At 47.6% G+C, this 22,132-nt stretch overlaps 1 protein-coding gene across 1 annotated transcript; it reads left to right on the top strand.

Moving 5' to 3' along the window:
* Positions 1-4,119: 4,119 nt before the first annotated feature.
* TICRR (TOPBP1 interacting checkpoint and replication regulator) lies at positions 4,120-21,292 on the top strand (the record flags this gene model as incomplete). The annotated part of the gene is made up of 22 exons (XM_084268020.1): positions 4,120-4,779; positions 5,286-5,568; positions 6,173-6,414; positions 6,670-6,913; positions 7,428-7,563; positions 8,262-8,404; positions 8,727-8,939; positions 9,524-9,672; positions 10,246-10,340; positions 10,678-10,771; positions 10,941-11,020; positions 11,318-11,560; positions 12,147-12,243; positions 12,481-12,547; positions 13,208-13,348; positions 13,804-13,894; positions 14,395-14,456; positions 15,267-15,422; positions 16,160-16,317; positions 16,520-18,800; positions 20,388-20,501; positions 20,862-21,292. The coding sequence occupies 22 exons, from the start codon at positions 4,120-4,122 to the stop codon at positions 20,978-20,980; spliced, it is 5,868 nt and encodes a 1,955-aa protein (XP_084124146.1). The 3' UTR covers positions 20,981-21,292.
* Between the last annotated feature and the right edge of the window lie 840 nt (positions 21,293-22,132).

Genomic DNA, 22,132 nt, shown 5'->3' with positions numbered 1-22,132 from the left:
TGTTTGCTTTTGGAAGAGCAGCCTGTGGGACAGTCCTGGGAGGAAGAGGAAGATATATGCTTCAAACGAAATGCCAAGATCCTGCACACATGCACAGACATGCAATGGCACTGCCAAGGCTGCCATATATCTATAAGGATGTAGAAGTGAAGAATGTTCCATCATTTCCTGGAATGATTTACCCAGTGCATCCTCCTGGCAAGATAAGGCATGCTATGCAGTACTCTGAGATGGTGTTGGAGATGGGGCTGGAGATCTCAGCACTGCAGCCTAAACATCCCCTCCTCTGCCATGGGCCTTCCTTACCTTAATAAACACAACACTCCTTTTTTACCACCATGGTTTTGAACCACGTGCTCTTTCCCCAAAGTGCCAAGCGAGTCCTCCAAGCAGATCCCAGCTCCTTCCTCTGCCTGCAGATCCTTGAGATGCCTGTCAGTCTTCAAGAGATGAAAGACTGCAGCCCAGGCAAGCTGCCCAAATTTGCTGATGGCATCTAATTGTGGCCCGCAGGCTGAGAAAGCAGCGCTGATTTCTGTGTTGATTAGGCAATAACGTCAGTTTATTATGTATTATTGTTTGCTTTCGTCTCAAAATGACAGATGGCAGAAAAAACCTGTGGGTGGTCTTGAAGGGCCGGCCGGACTCACAAAATCATTCTCCAGCTTCATTTGGGCTCCGTCCAGGCACAGGCAGCTTTGAGAAGAGCCAGGGAGATGGAGCTCACAAGCACTTGTGAATGGCAGAGGAACCAGACATTCAACCAGACACATCAGGGAGGGTCAACTGGCAGTAAGACAGCCAGTGAGTGCCAGACCGTGGAGACCATTGGTGTGCAGGCACCCCTGGGGTAGCACTGGGAGACTGAGGCTGCAAAACGGAGTTGTACTTGTCTTTGCAAAGGTCCAGACCAGCAGCACCCCACTCCTGCATGTGGGGCTGAGGGAAAGGGAACTCCGTCTGCCCAGCCCTTTACCCTGCACAGGCAGAGCTTTAGCTGGCTTTGGCTGGACCGGGGTCACTTTGGTCATCCAAACAAGTGGATGTTATTGTCCTGAGGACAGATGCTCCCTCAAGCGACGCCGCTCAGGACCCACCCACTATGTTTTTGGGTCTCCCATCACACAGGGTTTCTGAAGACTGGTCTCAGTTGTGCACACTAGGAAAGAACAGATCTCCAGCTAGAAAGACACTGAAATACCAAAACATACCTGAGCCCTATTGCTAGAAGCACTGTTGACAGTTGCACATTGTCCTGCCAGCCCTACCCTAGAGCCTTACCCTTAGACACCTTGAGAAAGGCAACACAGAGGCACGGAGGAGCCTTTTGTAGCACAAGGGAACTTGCTAAGGCCTGGTGGTGTAGCCACCAGCAGTTGTGCTTTGGATTAGCAGAAGCAGCCAAATTGCAGAGCTTTCCAATCCAGGGCCTCACTGAAATAGCAGCATCCCTAGAAAAGCAGCTTGCACTGCCCAGGAGGCAGCAGCTCTGTCCCACCCGCTGTCCCCAGCCCCTCTCCCCGGTGTCTGGAGGACGAGGACAAAGGCTAATAGCTTTTCCACTGGCCTGATAGTCTCACCTTGCTGCACTGCCTCACACTGCCCCTCCTTATCAACCTGCAGATCAGCACTTTGCCACTAAAGTCCCATCAGAGCTGGCATGCTCCACTGGCTGCCCACGCCATGAGAACCTATTAAAGACCAGCTTCTCTCCAGGTTGCTTTGCAGGACCAGGATAACACTGGAAAAGTTGCCTACAGCAATGCTGGCAGAGTGATTCCTGTGGTGGGCTAGACCAAGTCCTTTGCATCCATGTTCCAAGGACTTTAATGCCCAAGAAGCACAGCAAACACTTCCAGCCTGACCCCTTCTCAGACAACTGCCCGGAGATCCACCAAGGAGCCCTTTGCCTAGATTGACTTGCTCTACAGAAGTTGTGGGCAAAGCAGCAGCAGCCACTACCAGCTTTTGGCACATGGAGTGGAGAGAGCACTGGAGGATGATGCTATTGGGAAGCACAGAAGCCTTCATGCATCACAAGTGAGTGTCTGGGCTTTTGCAGGTCCTTGAGGAGTGTCCTGAAAGCAAAGCATCTGAGTCAATCCACAACAAAACCCTTTTTTTTGTCTAGCTCAGCAGAATGGCAAACAAACCAGGGCAGGGCAGAGTGGTGATATGGTGAGAGATCAAACAGTTCGTCTTGGTTTGGGGTTTCTCAGCCCTCACCATTAGATACCACTCGGATAGAAATGTTGGGGAAAGGTCAAAATAAAGCAAGACTGTTTAAAGTTAACAAAATGCTGTCTGGATCAAAGTGCCAACCAAACATGAGCCCAATATACACATGATTTTTCTTGTGGTCTCTCCTTCCTCACAAGAAATGACATTTATTGTCAAGTAAATGATTGCCCAGAGAGAACCCAAGGGCTCTGTTTGAGAGAGGAGAGGTCAGGCTCCTTAGGGAGCAGGCAGAATGGGCAAATATCTCTGTGAGCTGTGCAAGTGGGGGACAGTGGGAGAAACAGAGGTGGGAGCAGCTGCAGCTGTCATGCTGTCACTGGGGCTCAGCCAACACCTCTGATGGCTTCGAGAGCATGACTTCCTTCCTGGAGCAGGCAGGAAAGGAGCAGGGGCTTGAGGTGGTAATTCCTGCATTGGGAACTGCCAGGCTTTGCTGGGAAACTCCCCCATGCCCCATGTTTGTTTCTGGTCCACAGGGGACTGTGATAAGGCAGGTTTTGGTCACACTCTGCTAAATGTCCTCAGTGAGCTGGTAGGACAGACGCCAGTGGCTGGGCAATGGCAGCAGGAGCCTGGTGGGGTTGCCTCTTCTTCAGGGCTGGTACAGGACAGCGATACATTGGCAGGCAGCATGAGATGTCTCATGGGGCCACAAGCCACCCGTAGCCAAGAGGAGGGGCCCACAGCTCCCCAGGAACCCCACATCCCCGAGACTGCAGGGCACCCTTTCAGCCAGGGAGACCCGGTGTCCTTCCCCTTGCTCTTGGCGGCAGGTTACTCCTGTGCACCCGAGCGGATCGGCTCCTCGTTCCAGCTCATCAAGCCCACTTGCGTTCACAGTCACCGCCGGAGCCGAACGGGGGGTTTATTGCCCGTGTGTTACTCTATAAATACGAGCGCAGCCAGTGACACTGGTTTGGGCTGGGGCATTCAAGCTCTGGGGAGAAGGGCGGTGCGGGCGCCGGGGCAGCTCTAGTCTGCAGGGCGCCCTCCCCCTGCTGCTGCTTGCGGTGATCCACCCACACCCGGCTCCCGCTGCGGCCGGCAGCGCCCACGGGGTTAGGCGTGCTCCGAGACCTGCGGGGAGAGGATGCTCAGGCCAAGCTGCTTGACAGCCCCGGGTCTTCACCCTCCGCCATTCCCGGCCCGACGCCTTTCAACCCGGCTGCCCTTGCTGCCGCCGGGGAGGCGGAGGTGACACCCCCCGGCTCTGCAGGACCTGCCGGGGAGCCGGCGGGGCTCCTGCCTGTGCTGTGCTGCGCTGCGCTGCCCCGATCGGGGACGGGGACGGGGCCGGTCCGCGGGCGGGCGTTGACCTCTAGCGGCTGCTTGCCCGGGCGGCACCGGGGCTGACGGGCTGCCCAGCCTCAGCGCCCCGACCCACGGCGGTGACATCATCGCCCTCGCACCCAATGAGGGCAGAGGAAGGCAGTGACGTCACCCCCCGGGCGCGCCCTCCTGGCTTTAAATTTTAAATTGGCGGCGGCGGCCAATCGGGTCGCTCCAGGCACCGGCCCCGCCCTCTGCGCTCGTCACGGGCCTTGGCCAATGGGATCCCGCGCTTCCCCTCCACGCGCGCCGCCGGTAACCAATCAGCGGAGAGCGTCGCTCGAACGGCCAGCGCCACTCCTCCTTACCGCCGCCCCGCCTGCCGCCAGCTCGGGCGCCATATTGCGCAGGCGCACCGTGCCGCCGGCCGCTGCCGCCGCCCAATGGGGAGCGAGGAACGGGGGAGCCAGGGGCGGGCGCTCGGCGGGAGCCAATGAGGGCGCGCGCGGTGAGGGCGCCAGCGGTTTCACCGGGCGATGATGGCGGGCGCGCTCTGACGGGGCCCGCGGGCGGCCGGTCCGTCGTGAGGCGGGCGGCGGGGGGGCAGCCATGGCGTGCTCCCACAGCGTGGTGTTCCTGCTGGACACGGCCAGCCCGGGGCGGCGGGCGCGGCTCCAGCGTGGCGCCGTCCGGCTCCTCAACCACCTGAGCTGCCGCTTCGGCCCGTCCCGCCTCCGCTGGGCCTTCAGGTTCTTCGACTCCCTCGGCGGGCGCGGCGGGGCCTCGCGGGGCGGCGGCTTTCGCCAGCCGGGGCCCCGCGCCTGGGCCCGCTTCGAGGAGGAGCTGGCGGAACGGTTCGCGGGGCGGGAACCCGCCGCCGTCCTGCCCGGGCCGGCCCCCCGCGCCGCCCTCACCCACGGCGGCCTGAAGGAGACGCTCCTCGACTTCCAGTGGGACCGCCCGGAGATCGCGTCCCCCGCCAAGCCGCTCCGCGGGAGCCGGAGGGCGGGGCTGGCCGCCGGCGAGCCCGCCGAGAACCAGGCTCCCCCCGAAGGCTTCGTGAACGCCGTCTTCCTCTTCTCCCCTTGCCCCCACTCGCTCAGGGAGCTGCGGCGGTTCGTGTCTGGGAGCGACGCCGCCGCCTCCTCCCCTTTCGAGCTGCCTGTCGCTCAGGAGCTGGCAGACAAACTCCTGCCCAGGAGCGTCCAGGAGCTGATTGCGGACCAGAAAATCACGCTCTTCTGGGTGGACACGGCCGAGTGGTCCCAGGTAATGTGGTTACACCGCACAGCGTCCAGTGCTAGCGGGCTATCTGCTATGCTAGCCGCCTGTGTAAGAAGGGAGAGCAGGTTTGTGCTGTAGTCTCTGGGTGGTGGGGAAAGGTCTTCAACTGCTGCCCTGTAACGGGATGGTAGCCATTCGCGTGGACCCTGAGTTATATTGGGATTTCATTGTGCTGCATTTATTGATCTTGTGCTTTGAGTTAGGTGGGAGTTATGGCTCTTCAGCATTGCAAATAAGCTGTCTGATGGTTCAGGTGTCTAGGTACCAGATTAAAGAAGCCCAGCTTGAAAATGCTGGCGAGCTCTAAATTGAATGGGAGTAGAGTTTTCTTTATTGGGTTCTAGTGAAAGCTGATAAAATCCATAAAAACATGGAAAGCACTGTGTTTAGGTGCTTTGCAGGCATTTCATGTGCTGTTTTCTCTAGGAGTGCACAGTCTGTTTGTTCAGATGGAGGTTATCTCACTGCCAACCTTTGTCGCTTCATTTCAGGTGATCGAATCCCCAGATCACGTTGGATACTGGACAATGTTTGAACTGATCCGTCAGGCAGGAGGCACCATTTTACCATCTGAAACCTTAGTGCAGTGTGTGAGTCACCCCAGGGCAGATCTTGCTCAGGGCTTTCTCCACTCAAGGTGCCCTGTGCCGCAGACTGTGCCTTGGGCCATGCTTCTGCCACTGGACGCGACTTTGAACTGCTTGTTCTCCAAGCCCGCTGTGTTTCAAGCAGTGTTCCCCCAGCAAGAAGGGACCTTGTTTCTCAGCATGCCTGGTAATAACACTTGAAAAAAAAGAAAAGGTGTATGTAGTAATAACTGTGATCTCTCATGCAGGGTCCTTGGTGACTTTACCTTCAGAGCAGTATGTGTAGAAGTAACTTCAGATATGAGAGACTAGGTTATATAAAATAAGTCATCCTGCATGTGCTCTAATTCCTCTGATCTAAAAGCTTTTAGCCTGTATTTCTGATTTAGTCTCTTCAGCTTTCCATGCTTCCAGAAGTTTGTGTACATGAAGAGCTATTTGCTGGTCCCACCTGACATAGGTGTACACCCTTTTTCTTAGACATGCCATGTCTCAGCTTCAGCTTAGCTAAACTAAGAACACAAATAAGCGTCCTTCAAAAGAAAACAGATTAGCTTTAAAGCCACATGCAGTGGACATTGGCTCTTTCTGCAGTGCTCCCCTCATGCACTCAGCTCCTTGAGAACTTGGGGATGAGTTTTGCGATATGCTTACTATAGACCTATTCCCAGTTTAATATCAGAGCTTTTATTTTTGTGGGGTTTTTTTATGGTATTGAAGTTGTCTCCTCTTCTAGATAAAACTCCATTTCACCTACTTTAGGACTTATGCTTTATCTCATCCTTGCACAGGAGGAAAGGAGCAGGGAAGCTGTGCTGTCATCCTGGAACCCCTTGCCATGAGTCAAAGACAACTGCAGTTTCCAGTCAGCATCTTCCTGAAAGGAAGCTTGACAGGTTGGAGCTTGATGCAGGCTGGGCACTTTCTCACCCAGAGCTGGATATTGCAGCGCTCGCGGTCTGAGCAGGCGGAACGTAATGTGTCGCTGTTTCATCAGTTGTTAAGGAGTCTAGTGACTGAAGAACTGCACATGGTAAACCTTTCTCTTTGCCTTGAACTAACATCTATTCTGAAGTACACTGTCAACCCTTTTGTCACAGCTTATGTTGTGAAAGGCAACAGTAGTGGTACTTACACATTGCAGAGGGCTCATTTGGAGGTAAATTCAGAACATTCTTTAGGGGAGCATGTAAGCCTATAAGCTGTTTGCAGAGTATCTGTACTCTTTATGTCTCTGCATTTCTAGATGATGCAAACTTTCCTTTTTTTTTTTTCTTTTTCAATGTAGGTTGCTGAGGTGTATCTATCTAAAACTTGGTGTCCCTGCACTGCTGTTTTATCACCACTTTCTGAGAGTGCTGCGGTTCTGACTATACTCAGTACTGAGAAGACAGCTGAAGTTCAGCGATGCAACCTTGAAGGAGCTGTAGTGGAGAACTCTTCCCAAGACCACGCTCTTCATCTCCCAGATATTGTGAATAGTGTGTTGAGTAAAATTGACACATCAGAGGAAGATTCTCTGCCCAGTATGGGTAGGTGTCAGGAAATGCAAAACTTGTCATCTTCTGACCATGTCTAGATCTGACTCAGATCTGAGTAGAAAAATCTAAAGCTAATGATTTCCTCAATGAAGAGCCTCTCATTTCTGGGACTTGCTCATTTTATCTTGTCTTCTCAGGCTTTGGCTTTGTGATGCGATGCAGAATTCTGCACTGGTGTACCTTGCTGTTTTATTGGCAGGGCATTGCTTTCCATTAGCTTATAGGGAAAGTGCAACTACTTTGTGCTTGGGGACGAGTTTTTAAAGTTACTTTTGTTAAAATATGTGCAATCCCTGGCCAATAAGGCCTTTGAGTGTGACTGCAAGGAGGCTGCTTTTACCTCGCTTGTTTTGCATTGCATCTTTTGAGTCCCTGTGCCTGATGTATTGGGTATTAAATTGCCCTTCCAGGAGCAAAGATTTTGGAAACCTCTGCTTTAGAGCTTCTGCAAGGGCTGGGGCCTTCTGCCACTTCATTTAATTTCTTTTTTGTGTGTCTCTCACAGGAGAAGAAACTCCTGTACCAGAGTGGGTCCAGCGGGAACTGTCCAATGCAGGGGGCTGGCATCCTTCAGTGCTTGAAGCATGGTATCCAGCTTCAAATGCTTGTGGAGCAAGCTCAGATCTGATGGACTCCTTCAGGTATTTTTCTGAAACGTATCTCTGAATAACAATCAAGAAGTTTTACTTCCTGTTATGGGGGCATGGCTCAGATTCCTAGAATGATGTGCTCCTATTAGTGCTTTTATTTCTGTATTGGGTTTACTGTGTGCTTTTGCTTCATTCTGTCTTGGTGTATAGACAGAAGGAGCTGGGAACGGGATGTTGGGTACCATTTTGCATGGCTTAAGATCCTGACAGTTTCAGGAGTGATGCATGTGACTTCAGATGTCCCAAGGTACTTGGGGAAATGTCAGACTTCAGCTTCTTATGGTAGGGTGAGATCTAATGCAAGATACAAAGACAGTGGTTGTGTTTATCACAGCTGGTTTCTAGTTGGAATGAATAAGCCTGCTTTCTTCAAAGAGCTTGCTGAGTGAAACAAAAAAGCCTCATGCAGGATAGCATGAGAAAGCTGCTCATGTAGTTTTGTGGCAGTGTCAGTGGCATATCCATTGTACATCAGGCGACTCTTATGCTGGTTTCCAAACTGGTGTGTGACCCTTTTTAAGATGGTGGTTTGGATTTTGGGTTTTTTGTATCTTAAGATTGGAAGAATACTAGCACGTGTTACTTGCACTATATTGCTGTGGAATGGCACCTGGAAAAACCTGGGAGCAAGGGATGTGCCTCCCATTTGTGGTTTTTTTCTATTAACTGTTGAATGGCTGTTTGTACAGGCTCCTGCAGGTTCCTTGTGCTAATGGGAAGGACGATGCAGACCAGTCTGAAGTGGAGCTCTCAGAAAGCCTATCCGAGCTGTATCAGAGAAAGTTCAGTGAAACATCTGCTGCAGCTGGACCAGGAAATAACAAAAAAAGACGTATGTACTTGGGGGTTATACGTGTGTCAGCTACTTGCTCTGTCAGCTAGTTCTGTGATATAAAATTGCTTCCTATATATGATTAGACCTATGTAAGTTCTTGTGCAGAGCAACAGCTGATTTTCACTAGTAGTAGTAGCTGCCTGCTTTTCTGCCTGTATGTTTATTTCATAGAGGCCCAAACCTTTTGGGCCATGTTTTCCACTAGAAGGTTGCTAATCTCACTTGACAGTGACACACAACTCAGTACTATGCTCCACCTTGGGCAGAGTTCCTGCCCCCATGTGTCTGATGACAGAACTCCCTTTTTGTGGTGTTGCAGGTGGAGTTCCCCGAACTCCAGTCAGGCAGAAGATGAAGACCATGTCCAGATCCCTGCAGATGCTCAACGTAGCAAGACTGAATGTAAAAGCTCAGAAGTTCCAACCTGATGGTGTGCCACCAGCAGTGAATGAGAAGGTTCCACAGAAGCTTTTAGCAAAAAGACTGGATGAAAAGGTGGAAGAAAAGGAAAAGGCGCTTAAAATACCACGAGGTGTGTGTTAAGTGATCAGTTTGGTATTTGTAGGGGATCATACAGGGCTTTGATGGAAGGGAGAGGGAAGGATAATAATGGAGTATTGTTATAGGGAGCAGATCAATATTTGAGTTTCTGTGTCTTCAGTGTGGTATAGAGTGGTTAGGGTTTTTCTGCCCTTCTCCCACTTTGCTTGTGTAAATGTTTGCAGCCTGGTGTTACAGCTACTCCTGAGGTTAGCTTCCTGCCTTGTCTTCATCTGAAAAAAAAAGCAATAAGCTTTTTGTCTTTTTTTTTTTTTTAAACCAAGAGGGAAGCACCCATTGAGGTGTAACTGGAAATCCTAATACTAATTGTGCAGAAGTAAAGGAACTTTCTTTTATTATAACCTGAAAGGTTGCTGATCTACTTGGAACTAAGCTTATAATTTGTCATGGGTCTGGACCTGGGAGAGTCTATTTTAGTGTTCTGTCATCTGGATACATCTTTGCTGGAGAAAATCTTTGTTAGGACTTGTTCTGTTCCCTGCTAGACCAAGGTATTATCAGCAAGGTGTGGTGAACAGGCGTTTTGTTAATTTAGACCATTTATTTCCCTTGCAGACTTCAAAACTGAGGAGGAGCTGCAGTCATATTTATCTGGAAGCTATGAGAAGGCTGTTGCTGATGGAATTCTTTCACCTGTGTGTGCCCAGAATATGATCACAGCCATTAAAAGGTTCTTGAAAGTACAAGATGCCAAAGAGAAAGAGGTAGGTAAGAGCATGTGGGCAGGGTTGTTGCTTATCTGGAAATGAAAGTTTTTGCTATTTCAGGCTGCCTTTCCTTCATCTTACCTGAAGTTGTATGCATAGCTGCATGTTGTCAGAACTACCACTAACTGCCTGCCCACTCAGTAGTGAAAAACTGTGGCAGATATGAAGAATGTAGGAAAATCCAGTTCACTTAGCACTTTACACCTTTGCTAAAGACTGCAACAGATAACCTTTTCTTTTGCATTGACCTCATCCTGAATTTGAAGTTCACTTATGCAGAGAAAGTATTTATAAAAGTACATTCTTCAAACCATGCTTTTAAAAAAGGTGAATCTTGTGGTTTTGTTTTATGTGGCAAGTCTGGGGTTACTGCTTCCTCAGAGAAATAGATCAAGGTATTTTTTAAGTCTGTGGTGTTCAAGATTGTAACTCAGTGAAAACCAAAATTGGTAAACTTGAATAATTGAAAAAAACACTGTGAAAGACATTTATAGCTCCTGAAGACCTGAAGCAGCAAGCAAGTGACCTTCTCTGTGATTTCAAGCTGTAAGTTCTTCTGTGTCTCTGCAGGTAGCCTGTGCAGAAGGAGTCAGAAACCATCTCCTGAAGACCAGCAAAATGCTCAGACAACAGCATGGCTCACAGAAGGACACCAAAGTCAGAGAGTATGAGACTATCTACATCAACTTTTGAGATACTGTGGTGTTTGTTAGTAGCTATTAATTGTGGCTTTTTTGTACAAGTGTAAAAGTATGTGGGGTAAATATTCCAGGGAGAGTACCTGGTTACAGTCAGTACACTTCATGGTACATATGCTGTGTGATAAGCATTGCAGCCCGTGACTGAGCTGAGGCATCTGCCTTGCCACCAAAATGAAACACTGACCAAATTATGCTGTCCAAAGGAGCCACTTCCCCTCCCATTACTTGTTTGAGCATCCCTTTTGCAGGAAACATGCTGTTTCCACCAGAAAAGGCAGTGAGTGACGACTTGTTTTCTTAGGTGCCGACTTCAGGTATTTCTACGCCTTGAGTTATGTCATCAGTGCCCTTCACTGCAAAGCAAAGCTGAGGAAATGGAGCAGCTGTTAGAAGAGGCAAGTAAATTACAGATCAGGTTGTGTTTCTGGATGGCACTAGAAATGCAGACCTGGGACCTGTAGTTTTTCCCTGGTTTTACTGTAACCATTTTATATTGCTAAAAAAAATCTGGCGTTGGAACAGTCACCAGCTTAATCCCCTTTTCCACCTGACTTTCTCTTCCAGGTGATAGATATGCTGCGCATTTTATGCCTGACTGAAGACCCAGGGTATCTTACAAAGTTTCTAGAGGAAATATTAGAATTGTAAGTTCTTGCTGCTGGGGTCTGTGGTTTTAGTTGGATACATTCTTTGAGTAAACAGCAATCTAGAGCTTTCAGTTAGTGCATCTTTGTAACTCTTAGTTTAGATACATTCTGCTTGTTACACTTGTATCTTGATTGAGGAAAAAGTAGCTGATAAGCCAGTGAACTAATGAAAAAAACCAGTTGATTTTCAGTTATTTTTTAAGTAAAAAAAAAAATAGTTTGGACCTTGGGATTGAAATGCTGACAGCTTTCTGCATGAATTGTATTTAATGTGAGTTGTCTTTGATGCTTTAGGTATATGAAATCTATACCAAAGACCCTTGGAGATATTTACTATGGTCTTGGTACACAAATACCCCCGAAGCTGGCATCTGTTCTGCCTTCAGACTTCTTCAGTGATGATTCTATGACTCTGGATAGCAAATCTCCAGACCTTCCACAGTCTTTATCATCTGCCTTAACTCCTGGTGGTGTTTGCCTGCACTCAGAGAGTGATCAGCTGGAGGAGCTACGCACCAGATCTGCCCAAAAGAGAAGGTAAAATAATTCCAAACAGGAGGCAGCTTCTTTTAGCCTGGGCTGTGACTGAGGAGGTATCTAACCTACAGCTTGTTCATCTCTGTTTCTGTTGCTGGATAGTTAGTTTGGACAAACTGATGCCTGCTGATAGCTCAGCAAGCCAAGGAGAAACACTGAGCACTCCCACTTTTCATTTCAACTATGTGGAAGTGTAATCTTCATTCTGTATGTGTATCTTGTGCAGAAGTAGAGTTCATGAGCATCTTCCATGAGAGGAAGAGGATGTTCTACTGTGCAGTAGGTGACCCTCCATTGTTAAAGTTAGAGCTGCAGTTTACTGTAGGCCTCCTTGTTGGGGATCCTGTGTATGTTTTAGCAAATTGTGAGTTGAGTTTGAATACCAACCTTAAAGCTAGCTATAGCAACTCATTGCAGGTTGTCTTTCAGTGTTGTAACCTAAGTGAGGTAGCAACACACAGAATTTGCAGTCTGAATGTACATATACAGCCTTCCTATCTCTAGAGTCAAACCCAACTGTCATTAGGTGGATAGATATCTACACTTCTGATCTTATTTTAACTTAATCTTTGTATACTTTCTGAAGGAAAAATGTATTATCCAGACACAGGAGCATGACAGAAGCACCCCAAAACCTGCGTCAAATTGAGATTCCCAAGCCAGCCAAGAATCCCATCAGAAAGGTAAAGCTTCCAGAAAAGGGTTGTGTGTGGGTTGCTTCTGCAGGGGTGCAGCAGTGTTGTAAAGTGACTCTTGAGTGTGAAAACTCTCAATCACTTAGTAATGATGCCCTGTATCAGCTGGACAGGGATCAAAATTGTTTTGAAGGAGAAACTGAGGTGATGTGTGGTTCAGAGCTTACAGTTAATATAATAGTTAAGCATAACACTGAAGTGAGGCTAACTTCTCTTTTGTTTCAGGAGAACTCGCGTTCTTACCTTGACTCTGAGAAGCCCCAACAAATGCCTGTGCAGAAAGCAGTGCAAGGTATCTTGACTTCTAGCCTTTCTATGGAAAGGTGCATCTTCAGCACATGTTCTTCCTGTAAATCTTAGTGAGCTGTGATGAAATGCTGAATCGTGCTGGGAATCTGAAGGAAATTCTGCTAATTTATATGGAAATTCTGAGGGGAAAAAATAATCTAATTTCTCTGTGTTCACATGCAAAAACCTCAAGTAATTTATCCTGAAAAAAAAATCTTTCAATTCTTCATTGAACCTTGCAATTTATCTTTTTCTGCCCTGAAAAGACTAAGGAGTGATCTCTCCTATCTGGAAACAGGATGTGTCTCTGCAAAATGCTTAGTAAAATTAAATCCCACCTGTGTTCTCAGGGCCTACATGTGCTTCAGTTGAGATTCTGTAGCTCACTTAATGTTACTTCCTTCTGGGCACTGACTGGTTGCTTTTTCTGCTGTGGCACCTGCTTATAGTTTATTGCCAGATTAATGCAAATTTGTAAGGGAAGTCCAGAAAGGATTTAGAGGATTTTTTTTTCCAGTGCTTTGTGGCCTCCAAAAATTTGTTTTTCTGCACTTATGTGTGATATTCTCATTCCTGGTGCCCTGACAAAATTATATTCCTGTATATTTAATTTGCCTTTTCTTTCTTTTAATCTGGTTATTTCTTGTTTTGTCTTGCCTCACAGAGGTTACAAAGGTGAGAAGGAACCTCTTCAATGAAGAGATACTTTCTCCATCAAAAAGGTCTGTGAAGAAGATGCCTAGAAGCCAGTCGGTATCTGCTTTGGAAGGCCTAAGATACAAATCCACTGATGAAGACACTAAAGGTAGGACACGACTTGCACATGTAAGATTGTTGCAGAACAGCTTTTGCATCCTCAGTTCTATGGAACAACTAATAATGCTGTGTCCTTAATGAAGGAGAAAGCCTTAGATTAGTGCTGTAGTGTTTGGATAGGAAACAGAAGCCTATTTCTTACTGAACTCTACACCTCATAAAGAGAACAGCTGTTAAGAATGCTTGGTTAAAGGATTTGTGAGTGAAAGATGAAGGATAAAAGTTATCTCAGGTTAATTGCCTGACACAGGCAGTACTGTTAATACTGAGGGAGTAGGGAGGAAGTGTTGACACTGGACTCTGAACTATATGCTGGTAGCTTATGGCCGCACAGTGATTCCATATTAGCTGCCATTCTCAAACTGAAGCCTGTGTGAAGCAATTAGTTTGTCTTAACTGCTCCATGGTGGTGGTGCAGTGTTACAGCTCTTGCTTGGTTTTTAGACCATCGCAAGTTACTGACCAAGAGAGTTGCAGAAACACCACTACATAAGCAGGTCTCCAGGAGACTACTACATAAGCAGATCAAAGGCCGGTGAGTAAGCTGTTCCTGAGTTTCTTCAGCAAGTAGTGGATATTTCATGAATGGCTGTGAGCATGAGAACCAGGTATCTTCTTTGTGGCCAAAGTGTCATCTTCCCCTATTGCAATGAGACTAGTGGTGGCTAAGCTCTATTTGAATGGGGAGGGAAGCTGTGTATTTCATTGTGTACGTCAGGGTGCTGTAACTCCTGCAGCAAACTGTTGTTAAGGTTTGGCAGCTGCTTCAAGGGCTCCTGAAGGAAAGGCCTGTGCTGTAATCTGTGTAGTCCAGCTGAAACTTAATAGTTTCCATGTACATTACCTATGCCACAGCTAGACAGTCACCCAATCAAATGTTGACAGAAGGCAAGGTGCTTATTACTTGCTCAGTTTAAGTAGCCCACAGAGCAATATATTGATGTAAAATAGTGCTGCTTTTCAGTCTTTGTGATAAGTTCTGTCTTTGTAAACATGAACTGTATGCTAAGTTCAAAATGTGTGCTGTTTCTCAAGGTCCTCTGATTCAGGTTGTGACACTGGTGTTGTAGAAGAGTCTCCAGAGAAGGCTGTGAATGGTGAGCACTGATTTTTACTTTTTTTTTGACTTAAGGTGGTTTTGTTGTGCTGTAGCCTGTAAGATGAGCATGCATAAATTTAGGTAATCCGTGAAGAGTCAGTACAAAAGTATTGTACTGTTCTGTTGGTGGAGCACAGCCTTCTCTGATGGAGCCACTTGTTGCTCTCTGCTTTGACAACCCTGTATAGTAGAAGTTAAGAAGGAAAGGTTGTTAGTAACTCTGCCTCATGTGTTTTCATTGGAAACTTTGAGGGTGAACAAGATTCTGAGCTGCTGTGATTATTGTCAGACCAGCACATGCTGTTTTTCTTAATGTATCTTCAACATACTGCACTGTGACTCTCACATTGCCCCGATTTCTACTGCATCAGATGGCTACCTGCCTCCATGGAGTGTCTCTTATGTTGGCTGGTGCTGTTGCTTATTCCTAGGAAGAAAGAAAATAGCATTGTTGGGCAAGCAGGAAGATGAAATCACTAGTACAAAGACAAGAGAATTAACTAGTCACATAACCTGGATGTAACTTGAGTTGAACTTGTCTTTTCTAGCATTCCTTTCCACATAGCTGCTAGAGGGATGAGAGTAATCCTCACTTACAGGAGGGAGCATCATGGTATGCACTAGTGTTCCAAATATCCAAGAGAGTTGAAGTTTTCTTTTTCACATACTTGCCTCCCTGCATGACATAGATAGCTGTATGGAAAAAATTCTTCTTAGACTGTTCCTTCCAGTTATGAATGATTCCTGAAGGTATTCCCATTGTTGAGGCAGAAAGAAGGCTTAATCTCCAACATCCTTACCTTTTCAGAAGCAGGTTTGAGAAGAAGCCCACGCATCAAACAGCTGTCTCTGAACAGGGCCCGCTCCAGTATTTTCTGTTCCACTACACAGCCCAGCTCACAAAATTCACAGCAAGTCCATCAGGGACAAGAAGAGGAGAGCTGCACACTGCAGGATGTAGAAGGTACTGAGTGGGATTTGAGCAGGCTGATACCGATGATCTGAAAAGATGGCATGGATGGCTCTGAGTTTGATTTGGCTTTACAAGAGACTGTAAGAAGCTAAGAGCTATCATATAATATCTTCTGCAGACAGAAATTAATCCCCAGTAATTATTTTTTGAATTGGGAATCTGAATTTGGAGGATGGTAAGGCAGCTATTTTTGAGAAATGCACTGCCAACTTAAGAAACCAGTCAGGCCCATCTAACAGAAGGCTGCTGATTGTCAGTTTTCTTTCCTTAAATGCAGTAAAATCCCTGTAAAATACAGGACAGAAATCCTAAAACAGCTACCCTTAGTCTACTCTGTGGCAGCATAAAGCAGTGACTGATGGGATCTTCTCTGCTGGTTTACTCAGTAGGATTATCAGCTATGCATGGTGACATTTAGTTCTTTATATTAGGCTTACTGGAGTCCTTAGTCATGAAGCAAAACTTAAGCTACAAGCCATAAATAGAATAAGAGGCTGAGCTATTTTGTGCTTTTTTTCCTGCCAGGCACTCTTTCTACAGATGGGTATCTGTTTCGTATTGGGAAATAAAAAGAATTCTGGTGAAGCTTTAATGTTTGGTTAGAAAAGAACAGGCCAGGGCTGTAGGCTCTGTACACTACTTGTCCATACAGCTCAAGGGATTGAGATGATTTTTTGTGACAGGTTACTTGATGTCAGTGGAATTGTCCTGTTCTATCTACTTTATAGGCATTAAGCAGCATTCAGAGCTTCCCACTGTGCAGACTCCCAAGAGGTTGTTCTTTGGTGCAGTCCTTGACACGTGTAGCTCTGCAGGGAAGCCTTCACCCGGAAGGAGAAGAACAAGAAAAGACTCCTTACACTTAGAGGACCTGGCTGCCTGTCAGGTAGAAATGCTTTCCCCTCTTTTTTTCTTCCCATCCCCCTTTTCTCTGTATGTTCAGTAAGACCCGCACACCTTAAGCTTAATATTTACAAGTTCAATCTTTTGTCTTTTAAATCTTGAAGTAAACATCAAGAGGGGTAGATAGTACTGCTGGAGTAGAACAACCATGAGTCCTTATTTATTTTTTTAATGTCTCCCTGCAGACTCCTAGAAAAACACCTCATAAACTTGCCCAGAAGGTGCTGAATTCTGCCAGTACACTGCCAAGGAGATCACCTCGCATTCTCCACAGGACACCACAGAAGCTGGAGAAGACTTCTGGCTGTAGTCCAGCTGCTAAGCAGACTGCAGCTAAGTGTTTGGGAAAGTACTTTTCTCATCCTGTACAAAGGGTCAAGTCACCATCTGTGTTAACTGAAAGTAAGAGGGTTCACTCACTGGAAGTAGCTCCTAAGGATTGTTCTCCACCAGAAAGACTTTCCTCTCCTTGCAAAGAGGCTGGCTTACAAATACCAGAAGATGAAGGGTTTGCAGGGCTTAGTGCCTCATTATTACCTCTGACAGATTCAAATCCAGCTGCTTCTTCCCCCTCTGCTGCCCAGAAAAGATGTTTTACAGAAATGCGGACTCCAAGGCGTTCCTTGAGATACCTCTCAAGATTAACATCTCCACTTGGTACTCGGAGGCAAATCCTCAGAAAGGAAATTGAGGCACAGTCAGATCCGTTACCTCAAGTAACTAAAAGAACTCCCAGGAAACCTGAAGATCCAGGTTCAAAATTACTTCCCAGCCCTCTGAGTGCAGAAATACCACAGCTTGTCATAAGGTTAGAGCCTCTCTTCAGTTCTTCTCTTCATGAAAGTTCCAGAAACACTCTGGCGACTTCTTCTCACATACAGACTAGAGAGTCTGACTTGGAAACCGGTGTATCTAAACCATCTCTTCAAAGATCTCCAGGTATTACTGACACTTCAGTGAAGTCCCTGCTTCACACACCTGAGCAGGCCAAATGTGAGCCAAATTCTGGAGGAGAGAACCTAATCACACTTGCGAGTGCAGCACCTCCTGAAAATGAGGACAGTCATCATGATAGTAGTGGTAACTCTTCTGTAGAAAGCCTTCAGTCCCAAGTTACTGAAAATACTCCTGTATTGAAGGAAAGCACACAGGTGGATGTAGTGCTTCAAAAGTCTCCAAGAGAGGACTTGGAAAGCCTGGAAAAGCATTTTTCTCCAAAGCTTTCTGCTGAAGGGCAGGTACATGCACAGGATGCTGAGGTGGAGTGTGAACAGCAGGTTAAGGAGGGGACCTCCAGTGCAAACACCTGTGAGTCCTCCTTAAGTGGTTCTCAAACAGTTAGAGATGACTCAGACCCAAGAACCCTGCTGAGAGAAGAATATATGGGGCTGAAGTCTTCAAGTCTTAAGAGACATTCCAAACTTGCCCCGGGTACTTTGCCTCCTACGCCAAAGTCTGCTCCTGCCTATTCCTTACGCTGCACCGCAGACAGGAGGCAGCGAGAGGCTGCAGCAAGGATGGGGAATCCTCAACTTCTAGCCAAGTTTCCTACTCCTAAAAGTCATTGCAAACTGCCTTCTGCTAGCCCACCAACTTATGAAGTTGAACTTGAAATGCAAGCTTCAGGCCTGCCCAAACTTCGCATTAAGAAAATTGGCTCTTGCTCGTCGTTGGAAGCTCAGCCTGAAGCAAGTGCCAGCAAACCCAAGGGAGGGGAAAGCCCCTTCAGTGACCTTGCTGTGACCTGGTGTAGCAAGCACCCAGGGAAGCCAGCAGCTGCCTGTGTGTCGCCGTCCTGCTTTCACTCTTCCCACAGTACACCTGGTAAAGGTGGAGGACAGACCTACATCTGCCAGTCATACACCCCGACAAGCTGTGCCTCTAACACCACATCCCCATCCCCCTTAGAAGCAGGAGTTCCCTGGACACCTTCTCCAAAGCAGAAGGGGAAGACTACCCCTGATGCTATCAACGACTGGCCTCGCAGGAAGAGAGCAGCAGGCAGCACTGCCAACACAGGCTGTGGGCAGCCTGAGAAGAGTGCTGATGAGCAGAAGAGAACGTCAGTGGGCAGAGATTGGGAGATGAAGACCTCTGAGCATTACAGCAGCAAAGTAACCAGTAATCTTGGGGAATTTGAACTGGAAGGGATTTGCAGGCTCCAGGATCAGCCATCTCCTAGTGACTCTGAACCCAGGGCTGATGAGGACTTTGCCCTGGGAACTTTTGGCTTGAAGTCTCGGAAGCGGGTCCTCATGTGCCTGTCTCCAGAGAAGGAGAACCGTGAGGCCAAGCGATCTTGCTCTGGTAGGGGCAGCTTGGATCTTGCTGGCTTCTCCATAGACGAGGGTGACAGAAGCAAATCCAGGATGGACTCTGTACTCCCTGAGAAACCAGGAGCATGTGTGCTCCTAACTCCTGAGCAGCACAGTTGTGCAGGGGGTGACGATGTCTTCCTTTTCTCAGGTAATTAAGTGGTATGAGTGACACTGTTGAAATTGAGATGGTTAAAATTGTGGGGTAGACAAACAGAGACACATCCTTATTTTTTTCATCTGAGAGACAATGAAGTGGAGGGAGGAGCTTGTAAGTGACATGGAAGTGAATTATATGGAGGAGTTCATCCATGGAGTATTAATGGTGGGAGAGAGGTCAGATGAATATGGAAGAGGAAGAAGCTGAGGGACCTGAAAGGAAAGTTTGAGAACTTGATGAGGGAAGATCCCAGTTGCATCTAACTGGTGATGTATCTGGTTTGTGTTGGTGCTGCTAGCTGTTTCTGCCCAGCATCTAGCACTGAAGCTGGCTGCCTTAAGCCTAAAGCTTGGCTGCTCCAGTATGCACTGGAGCCTTGCGGGGGATTAGTCAGGTGGGAGTTGGTATTTGTTGGTGCTCCAATTCTTCTGTCTGCCCATGAAGGTGGGTATCAGCAATAACTGCTCTGTTGGCGGTGCTGTGGTATCAGTAGGTAAGCTTTGGTGTCTGTGTCCTCTTGCAAGGAAAGGTTTGAGTGCAGAGGCAGTGTCTTATTCCACAGGCATTGCTGGGAAAAATGGACACGCTTTAAAGCAACATTAGTCCACATTCAGGATGTGAAAAAATTGCAGTACTTAGCCCTAATCTGGCCCTGTAAGTGCCTGTATCTACAGGCCTTGCTTTCATATTTACAGAACATCATGGTTATAGCAGTTTTCTTCCAGGACATACGAGTTAACTGAGGAGCATATTTAATATAAGTTAAATGCTTTTCTACTAAACCACTTAGAAAATGAAATGCACTAAGACCTTACTCCAGCCTGCCAGTTACCCTTCTTGATGCCAGAAACTCAGTGCTAGCCTAGATCTTATTTTAGATAAGCTCAAAGTTATCACTTGCACTGATGGAAGCTTCAAGGTAGAATAAAGGCTGTGTATGAGACTTCTGCTGTTTGCTGCAGCATTTCCATCAGAAGTGGGGTGGCCAGCAGGGACAGGGAGGTGATTGTCCCTCTCTACTCTGCCCTTGTGAGGCCCCATCTGGAGTACTGTGTCCAGATCTGGGGCCCCAGTACAAGATGTAGAACTGTTGGAGAGGGTTCAGAGGAGGCTACAAAGATGATTAGAGGGCTGGAGCACCTCCCCTACAAAGAGAGGCTGGGGGAGCTGGGCTTGTTCAATCTGGAGAAGAGAAGGCTGTGGGGGTACCTCATTGCAGCCTTCCAATACCTGAAGGGAGCAGAGAAACAGGAGGGGAATCAGCTTTTTAAAAGGGTAGATAATATCAGGACAAGGGGGAATGGATTAAAGCTAAAGGAGGGAAGGTTTAAATTGGATATTGGGGAGAAGTTTTTTACAGAGAGAGTGGTAAGGTTCTGGAACGGGCTGCCCAGAGAGGGGGTGGGTGCCCTGTCCCTGGAGGTGTTCAAGGCCGGGTTGGATGGGGCCCTGGGCAACCTTGTGTAGCTCCAGGCCTGGAGGCTGGTGTCCCTGCCTGTGGCAGGGGGGTTGGAGCTCTGTGATCCTTAGGGTCCCTTCCAATCCATGCCAGTCTATGATCTTGCTGTGCTTCTCCAGGTTCAACTCCACCAGTGAAGAGCGTGCTGTCTGCTAGCAGCCTTCTAGCACTGACCCAGTCCCCACTGCTGTGCCAGGGACAGACCCCGCCGTCCCGGAGGATGTGTGTGCCAGGTAACCCCCTCATGCCCCGGGCTCGAGCAGACTACATGTGCTTTCCACTGAGCAGACTGTGTGCTTTCTGCTTGCCTGCAGTTCAGTGAGAACAAAAGCACACTGTTCTAGGGATTGGTCTTTGTGCACAAAGCCTGGGCTGTGTCTGCCACTTCTCTGTTCAGTGCCACCCATCTCACACGCTGCCAGGAAACTTGGCATGAACTGAGAAGTTTGGGGATGGGGGGCAGCAGTGAAGAAAAGAGTAGCTTAGTAGGAAACACAGCTTACTGTTCTTGCTGTTTCCAGTTGGTATTTGGCTTTTTGGAGTCACCAGTAAACTTTGTCCAACTGTGGCTTTATTTTATTTCTGTTTTGTAGAAGAGGAATCCAATACCTTCCAAAGTGCTGCCAACCAGGAGCTGTCGCCACTCCACATCACAGCTTCCAGGAAGCGTCCCCTTAGCAGGACTTACTCACGGAAGAAGCTGCTCAGCTGAACTTTGGAGCCAGAACAGCATGGGATACTCTGCATTATCCCAACTGTATGTGCTTTTCAACGAGGACCTTAAGGGTGGTGCTGGACTGGAGCTGTCTTGTGTTGGTATGAGACTGGATGCAAGCAGCAGAAATAAGGACCACTCCAGAGGTTTATTTTTAACTTCAAGTGCAGCATCTCTCCATTCAAAGCCTAGCCTGGTCTTTCTGGCACATCTCCTGTGGGTGGTAGCTGGGTTCTGCAGTGAAGGTTCATTTCTGCTAGGTAAAGAGGGAGAATTGGGTTGGGTTTTTTTTTTTACAGCTTGCTTGTAAAATAAACTGATGGGAATTTTCACTGTGTCACTTAATTGGAAATCTCTCAACCGACTGGATCCCTCTGTTAGCTGCATCCAGTTTGCCCCTTCTTGGTGGGAAAATAACAAGCAGCTTAACTAATGGATTAATGAGTAAGTTACTTAGAAATATCTGATAAATGTCAAAAGAGCATGGAGGAGGGGAAGATAAGTCAGCTGGGAACAGGGAAGGAGAGGAGGTGGATTCTCACTCTAGATCCCAAATGGTTTGGTGTATCTGCTCCTGGCCAATGCTGCATGTCCTGTTCTGCAGACTTGCAGTGAGCCAGAGAGGATGAGCTGGGGAAACTTCCTTGAGAGGAAAAACTTGATAGACTAACTGGAGATGACAGTTCAGAGACTAGTAAATGGAGTCACTGATGAAATAGTGACGTAGTTGCCTGTGAAACACGTCCTTGCATTCTAACTTCATGAATGAAGACAGCAGGAGCTGTGATTCAGCACCTGAGATGTAGCTGACGAGGGGCTAAAATTGTGCATTATCCTGGAAAGGCTGAGTTTTCCTTTAGGATAGTGATGTTTGTGCACAGCGGGGATCAGGGAAGTCACCCCACTGTCTAGTGAGTGCACAGGTAGCAGAGAGCTATGAAGACAGTGTGAGGTCATCCTGAATTGCACCAGGCTTTGAGGGGCTAGATGGCATGGAGTGGAGTTTGCTTCCTGGAAGACAGTTGTTGCAGGAAAGCTGTTTGCCAGGAGAGGAGGAATGTGTTCTTACCAGTGATGGTGTTGTGAGAGGTGCACCTGCTTCATGGATGTGGATAGATACACAAGCAGGGGGTTCTAGGCTGTTTACTG

This window comes from Gallinula chloropus, assembly GCF_964237585.1.
Source record: "Gallinula chloropus genome assembly, chromosome: 9".
Classification (NCBI taxonomy): domain Eukaryota; kingdom Metazoa; phylum Chordata; class Aves; order Gruiformes; family Rallidae; genus Gallinula; species Gallinula chloropus.
This window is presented reverse-complemented; position numbering and strand designations above follow the sequence as displayed.